This window comes from Dendrobium catenatum, unplaced genomic scaffold, assembly GCF_001605985.2.
Source record: "Dendrobium catenatum unplaced genomic scaffold, ASM160598v2 fragScaff_scaffold_1670, whole genome shotgun sequence".
Taxonomy (NCBI): Eukaryota; Viridiplantae; Streptophyta; class Magnoliopsida; order Asparagales; family Orchidaceae; genus Dendrobium; species Dendrobium catenatum.
The window spans coordinates 187526-195708 of record NW_021320132.1 but is presented as its reverse complement, the minus strand read 5'-3'; the positions used below and the strand labels follow the sequence as shown (position 1 = coordinate 195708).

Genomic DNA, 8183 nt, shown 5'->3' with positions numbered 1-8183 from the left:
AGATTCTGCTTAGGCCAAATTTGCTGCAGTTATTCGATTGGGTTGATTCTAAGCCCAACACCTCTATTAAAACCAAAAGATGTTACTTACTTATCATTTGCTGCACTATTTTATCTACTGTGGATGGAACATAATGAGCGAAGATTTGCTCATTCTGCTGCTAGTCATTCTACTATTTCCCTAAAGATCAAAAGAGCTGTCTCCTCTAGAGTTTACAACTGGCATAATGGACTATCTCTGTTGGATATATTATAAATTGCTCCTCTGGTTTTTATGGGTCCTCTGGCTAACATCAATGTGATTTTATGGCTGCGGTTTTTCATTTTTTGGTGGGCAATGATGCAGATTGCATTTGCCATCTCCCAGGATGGTGGTCTCTTGCAACTTGAATCCCTCATGATGGCAGTCCTCGCAACCGGGGGAGTTTTGATCTATTCGGCGATTGCAATCTATTCTTCCTGAGCCCTTACGGTTTCCTAACCGACTTTGTTGCTGTTTTTAATTTTATTATCTATTTTTTCATGTGTACTTTTGGCACGAAAATGTACTTGTTTTGTTTACAGGGGGTTTTTCTCCTCCTTTATACCTTTCTTTTTCACACATGTAACTAGTCTTTTTCATTAATGAAATTGGGCTTTGCCCCTAACTTTACAAAAAAAAAAAAAAAAAAAAATTTAAAAACCTAAATTACCTCGTATCTAAATACCTATCACCTATGATAAACTTACACGACACACAAGATATCGAAGCCTTGTATTCCTCTCTCTCTCTCTCATCCAGTCCGAAACCCTCGACGACAAAGGAGCCAGGAAGTTGCGAGGGGAGTTCACTGCCGAAGGCATCCAACGGGATCTCTGCGTGTGAAGGAGAAAAGGAGTTGGTGAGATGGGCGGCGGATTTAAGCTAAATCAGCCCATTGCCTGCATTTAGTAAATCCGGGATTTAAGATGAATCGGAATGAAAACGAGATTTCTAAGCCTGTAGAATTTAAAATATTATTTTCTACCGTTTGGCAGGATTTGAGTACTGCTACCCAACTGTTTTTGGATTAGTTAGATTTAAAAAAATGAAGGACCCGTTCGAGGCCGCTTATGAGGAGGATGATTCACCGCCGGCATCGCCTCCGCCTCTGCCGGAGGAGGAAGCTCCCACCATGGAAGGCGAAGATGAGGAGGTGGCTCCCGGATCACACCCATCGGCAGCTGCAAATTTTGATACCACATAAATACTTTTAGAATCTATAAAATCAAAATTGATGTTAATTTTTTTTTTTTTTAATTATAGATCTCACAGGTAAATTGTTTGATGGTTTTGGCCCTCGGTTGCCTCAAAACATATTTAATCACATGATAAGATAATTTTTATATTGAAGTGTAGAAAATTCCAAATGGATTGGAACTAAATGCATGAATTATTGATGATCTCTTGCAAATATTTGACAAGTTTCTTCAATGAAACACATTTATGAGGTTGAATTTTTAAAATAACTTCCATATGCTATTTCATCATATTTGAAAATTTGGCATGTTTGAAGAACGATTAAATCATCACTATAATTGTTAAAATAATATCCTATTCAAATCTTCAGTCATAGATTACAATAAACTTGATTTTAGGTTTTGTTTGAGACAACTTTCTCATTTTTTTGTAAAACAATTTTTTTCATAAAAATTTCAATTTAAAAAAAATTTTATACTAAAAAGCTGTCTTCGAAAGTAATAAGAAAGTTGTCCAAACGAAGCATTAATGGTTCGTTTGAGCCAGCTTTTGGCCACTATTTTTTTGCCGCTTTCAAGATTTTTTGTACAAAAAGCTAGTGTAGAAAACAATAAGAAAACTGCCCTAAACAAAGTCTAAATTGAAAGATTATAAAAAATATAATAACAAAAATTTTCATTTTAGTCGAGCGCTCAACTCTTAAAACAACAAAAAGATTTAAGTTCAGGGCTATTTGGCTGCAAGTAGTTTTTAATAAATCTTATAAATTTTATGTTGCAAAATTTTAAAAATTGTTTGGTGTCATATATTGTTAAATTTTATTGAATTTATGTTAACTATTTAACACTCATTTTAACATTTATATGACTGTGATATTTTATTATTATAACTTAGCCAATATAAATCTTAATTATATTTTTTAAGGTATAGTTGACATAAATAAATATCTTATTTAATAATTAATTAGTAATTTATTGAGTAAATTAAGCAATAACGTCTATGTCATAAAATTAAAAAAAAATAAAATTTCTTAAATTAATGTTTTTAATTCACCAATACTGATTATTAATAGTCCAAAAAAGTAATAATTGAGACAAATTTATTTTTTAATTGATGCATATATGTATTTAATCTACTTATTTCAACTTTAATAATTTAATAAATAATTATTTATCAATTCTATTGAACTAATTATGTTATAATTAATATAAAATAACATCTCAACTAACTTTAAACTAATAATTTATAATATTTTTTTGGGGAAAAATTTAGGGAATAATTTATAAAATTAATTGCACATAAAAATTAAATTTTTAAAAACCTAAATTACCTCGTATCTAAATACCTATCACCTATGATAAAATTACACAACACAAGATATCGAAGCCTTGTACTCTCTCGCTCTCTCTCTCACCTGTCCGAAACCCTCAACGACAAAGGAGCCAGGAAGGCGCGAGGGGAGTTCACTGGCGAAGGAATCGAACGGGATCTCTGCGTGTGAAGGAGAAGAGGAGTTGGTGAGATAGGCAGCGGATTTAAGCTAAATCAGCCCATTGCCTTCATTTAGTAAATCCGGGATTTAAGATGAAACGGAATGAAAACCAGATTTCTAAGCCTGTAGAACTTAAAATAATCTTTTCTACCGTTTGGCAGGATTTGAGTACTGCTACCCAACAGTTTTTGGATTAGTTGGATTTTAAAAAAATGAAGGACCCGTTCGAGGCCGCTTACGAGGAAGAGGATTCACCGCCGGCATCGCCTCCGCCGCTGCCGGAGGAGGAAGCTCCCACCATGGAAGGCGAAGATGAGGAGGTGGCTCCCGGATCACACCCATCGGCAGCTGCTCCCTCAAATGTGGCCAATGCTTCCACCGTGGCCATAGGGGGAAAGGGAAAGGATGATGAAGAGGAGGAGGAGGAGGAGAATATGGACGTTGAGCTGAGAAAGTTTTCCTCCACTGGTGACCCCGACAAGATGGCCAAAATGCAGTAAGCTATCCACTTTTCTGTTCACCCACTTATTTCAGTTTATTTGCTTTTGTAAATTCTTTGAAGGTATTGCGTGCCATACCACAAACTCTAATCTTGAGTTTTTTTTTGCAATCTTAGGGGTTGTTTTGTAGCACCCATGATTTCATTTAAGTAGGATTTCATAAATCCTCTAAGGGTTTTAAATTTTGAAAACTATTTGGTAACATTCATGATAAATCCTGTTAAATCCCGCGCGTCTGTTTGGCTATTCTGAAGAGGCAAGGGTGAGGAGATGAGGCTAACAACGCGGCTTTCGTTTAAATCCGCCGAACGAGAGGATTTCAGAAATCTGGGATTTACCACGAAAATGTGGAATTTTCCGTTAATCGCGGCTTTCATTTACCGTGAGATTTGGTTTTGCATTTTAGGCCATTTGGCTGGATTTCACTCAAATCCGCCTCAAATCCGGCCTAAATCTGGCTACCAAACTGCCCCTTAGAGTAATTCCAAAAGCGTCAACTTTCAAACAAGAATACTTTAAGCAATTTTAGATTTAACTTGTAGGTTGGAAAACATTTTTAAGGAATGTCTTGTGAACTCATTGAGTGGGATGGATAAAAAGTGATTTTAATTATACAAAAATTAATGAAGAGGAAGAGGAAGAGGAAGAGGAAGAAGAAGAATCTCATAGCACAGAAACTTATTTCATTTTGCTTGATTACATTATACTTATCAAGAAGTGGATATTCAACAAAGGTGGATGAGACATTTTGCTAAAAGTTTCAATGAAAATTGTGAGAATACAATTATGAGTGTGAAAAAGCTATTGAACTTGATGATATTTCAATATAGGTGTTGAAATGCTTAGGAGATGAAAGAAATTTCTTGACTTACTAAACTTTTTAATATAATTTTGAAGACTTAAAAATATGCAAGATGAGTGGAGAATAAGTATGTTTATTCTTATTTTTAAGAATAAAGGTGATGCACAAGATTGTGCGAATTATAGAGGTATTAAGTTAACGTGTCATACTTCTAAAACTATTAGAGAGAGTTATGAAGCAAAGTTTACGATTTGATACTAATTTCTCTCAAAATCAATTTGGATTCATGCCGGGTAGGTCTACTATGGAAGCTAGGGCTGTCAAAAACGGGTTTCGGGTCGGGTTCGGGTCCAACCCGAAATTAACCCGACCCAATTCGGGTCAACCCGAACCCGACCCGTTTCTTGAAACGGGTCATTTTTGCTGACCCGGACCCGACCCGCCTCGGGTCCGGGTCAACCCGACCCGACCCGTTTAAATCAGAAGAAATAAACCCTAAGCCCTAATCGGCAAATAAAAAGGAAATTTGCATAATAGCTTAAATCAGAAGAAATAACCGAACAAGGATGATACTTGAAGTCTTCAACCAAGATAATTCCAAAATGATAGCAACTAATTAGCAAGAAAGAAAAAACTGAAAAGCTACGAGCCTTCAGGGTTCGAGCAAGAAGGAGAATAGGAGATTAAAAATATACTAATAGAGGAAATGAGGAATAGACGACGCGTCGACGACACCGACGAGGCGACGAGGAGAGAAGCTCCGTGAAGGAGGCAGCCGGCAGACGCCCAGGAAGAGTCGAAGACGGAACTTTCGTTGAGTTGAAATGTGCCCTAAAATCTAAAAGCCTAAATTAAATCGCACCGTCGCTGCGTCGCATTACTCATTTACTCGCATGCTCGCACGGTCGCACCCAGTCGCTCGGATCGCTGGACAGCGCGGGTTGAAGCGGGTCATTTCCGGGTCAATATCGGGTTTCCGTGTCAACCCGGACCCGACCCGATATTTAAAACGGGTCGAAAAATGTAACCCGAACTCGACCCGTTTCGGGTTCGGGTTGACCCAAACCCGAAAAAATCGGGTCGTGTTCGAGTCGGGTTTTCGGGTCGTGTCATATATTGACAGCCCTAATGGAAGCTATACATATATTAAGTGTTTTGATGGAGAAGTAGAGAGAGAATAAGGAGGATCTACATATGATATTTATTGATATAGAGAAAGCATATGATAAAGTTCCTCAGCACTTTCATTTCTTAGTGGGGCTTCATTAGAACTATTGTCATAATAAACTGCTTTCTTTCTTGCCTCATCTTCAATTATGTCAATGTTTTCCTAATTTTTCATCTCATTATCAATCTCAATTATCTTCCTCTATCTTAATCAATAATAATCAGTAAGAATATTAGTTAAAGTTTAAACCAATGATTATAATGATGGTTACAACTTTAGTTACATAAATTTTTATAAACACCTGTTTTTAAATTTCTTTTTATGCTTATTTTAGACCTATTGATCTTGTTTCTATCTCCATCAAAGAATTTAATATTGAGATCTTATTGAAAATCGAATGGTATAATTTCATTATCATTATTCACAGATTATTCTTCATCTAATGGCATCATTACGAATTAATGGATAATTGTCATCCTTTAAAGCCCTTTTCTTCAAATTTCTATCATTTAATCCCTTGTTATACAAAGTGTTAACTAAGGAGTTCATCCTTAAGGTAGTCAATGACTTCTCCTTTTGGCATGAACTTGATTGTATGAATTCTAATTTTGCTCATAACTATATTAAAAACATGTAAGGCCCAATATTTTAATCGTAAATTACTGTAGTGTAAATTACTGTAGTTTTGCATTGTCAGCACCAAATTGAATGCATCATTTAACTTAATTAAAAAAAAATACAATTACAATTGGGTGAATCTTTTTTATTTTAACCAATAAATGCTAAAAATTATCTAAGCAACATTTTTCTACATTATCTTTGGCTTGCTATAGTCCAAAGAATCATTCATCATGTCGAAATGCTAGAATTTGCATATTAGCATTCACCCTCTTAGTTGATTCAAGTATCAATTCATCTATAAAATAATATAAACTAAATTTGATTTCAGTATTAATTAATCTTTTTCAATATATTAAAATTGACGATTAAGATAATATTCTGTGGCATGCAATTGTCGATCAAGCTGAAGCTCCCACTTATCAAAAATTTTTTTTTTTTTAAATTCCTTATAATTGAACTCCTCTCTTCTTAAGTAATGTGATATCAATTCCCTAACCTCATCCATCATATTATAAATGAAACCTATAGTTGACTTTTTATCTGCATTAACCATTGTTAAAACTTGAACCAATGACTTTGTTTTTTTTATTGCATAACTTACCGTTAATCAAAACCTTTCATTCAAAACAATCTAACTTTTATTCCTTCATATTTATTTTCACTAGCACAATTTAATCATTGTCTGGAGTTGAACATAGCCCCCAATGGCAGTCTTTCTTTGAAGCTATTTTGTAGAGTCAATTAGGCCTGTTAAAATCTAGTAGGCCTTAGAAGTTCCTCATAAAATTTTCTCTTGAAAGTCAAAATCCATGAATGTTTTTAGATGAACTTGCTGATACTTTTTCCTTGCTTAAGGTATTCTTGTGTTGAGGCAACTTTCTAAATTTTTTAAGAATCAAATATATGCAATGAGCCACCCATGATGTTCAATACATATACTTTTTCTTCTATATCAACGTATTTCTAGTTGCTCTATATGCACCAGCTTTGTTTGAAACGATCTATGCAACTAGATGCTCTCCAATCTCTTCTATGATTCCATCAAGAATTCTAAAAATATATTGAATCCTTTAACTTATATGATGCTTCAACAAACTTTAATAAAATAGTGTCATATGGATTGTTAATCAAAATGTTGATGAAGTTTTTATGTTTAATATCAAATCAACAATCAGACATGATAGCACTCTAATGTGTTACTAAGTTCTCCTAATCTCTTTAATGACTTTCTTAGTGCTATTTAATTATTGCTTCAATATCAAACTTCTCAGCTCATTAAGTTAAAATAATAAAGGTTGCCACATTAACTATAATGACATTTTCATAAAAGAATCTTCTAATTCCAATAAACATGCGAGCGAGCCTTTGTAGCATTTTTAAAAGATATCGGGTGGGCTATCCTCACACTTTCATCCTTGTATTCCTCCACATTTATCATGTCTTGATCCATAGTTTTGTTGCACATGTACTTGAAATTTGTGGCATAGAAGATGAGGAATCTTTGCCACTAGGTCCATTATCATAATGACCTAACATCCACTCTTTTGATAGATTGTCATTGTGCTTAATGCTTCGACATTATTACCTTGTTCATATATACATAAATCTCCTCTTTCACCTCCTTACGCACCTTGAAATATTGTGCAATATTCATATGAGAGCTTGGAAGGTGCTCTTTCATTCTTGTTAAACAATTTTTAACAACTTTATCATTGTATTTCAAATTAACATACGTCTGTCACTCCATCCAATTTTAACTTGGACACTATTTTCATGTTGGTTCTTTTCTAAGTTCTATTGTGTTTTTCTCCTTACCTTTAACTATTTTTTAAAAAGCCCTAAAATGAAAATTTTAATTCAAAAAAGTTGAGACATATAAACAAGAAATCTTGATAAATAAAGCAAAAAAAAAATCTTAATACAAAAAAAATGTAGGGTTTAAGGATTGTTGCTAGAAGAAGATATGTGGTAGAGGAAGAGGAGATGCGTTCCTTTGGAGGATGAAAACTTTGTAAGGAATAGGAGTGGTGGCAATAATAAAGGAGGAAATTGCCGGTATGCGCGAGGCTGAGTAAAGGAGTGTGTTAGATTGAGAGGGGGCTCGAGTTTGCGTGAGACCGAGAGGAGAGGAGCGTTGCGTGAGGCATGAGGGAGAAATTGGGTTAATTGAATGATTTTTTTTAATTAAGAGGTTGTTTGATTTGAAGTAAAATATATAAAGTATTCCAAATACAGTTATTTTTAAAAATATTGGTGTTTGGTCTGATGTAAAGGAAATGTAAAGTACACTTTTGATGTATTTGGAATCAATGTTTAAAAATGCAAAATTGGGAATCAAGGCATTTTGCCTTTAGCTCGGTGAGGCGTGTGCCTTGAAAAAAA

The 8183-nt window shown here is 34.5% G+C and overlaps 1 protein-coding gene across 3 annotated transcripts in view; it reads left to right on the top strand.

The window, feature by feature from the left end:
- Positions 1 to 840: 840 nt before the first annotated feature.
- LOC110115848 (transcription initiation factor TFIID subunit 11) overlaps positions 841 to 8183 on the top strand; it is a 35372-nt gene continuing 28029 nt past the window's right edge. Inside the window, exons 1-2 of one of the 3 annotated variants that reach the window (XM_020849260.2) lie at positions 841 to 880; positions 2872 to 3206. In XM_020849260.2, the coding sequence (XP_020704919.1) occupies positions 2923 to 3206 (284 nt within the window). In that variant the 5' untranslated portion in view covers positions 841 to 880; positions 2872 to 2922. Of the gene's footprint in view, positions 881 to 2575; positions 2785 to 2871; positions 3207 to 8183 lie in introns of those variants that run through there. The other 2 variants (XM_020849246.2, XM_020849254.2) reach the window with 2 other exon arrangements.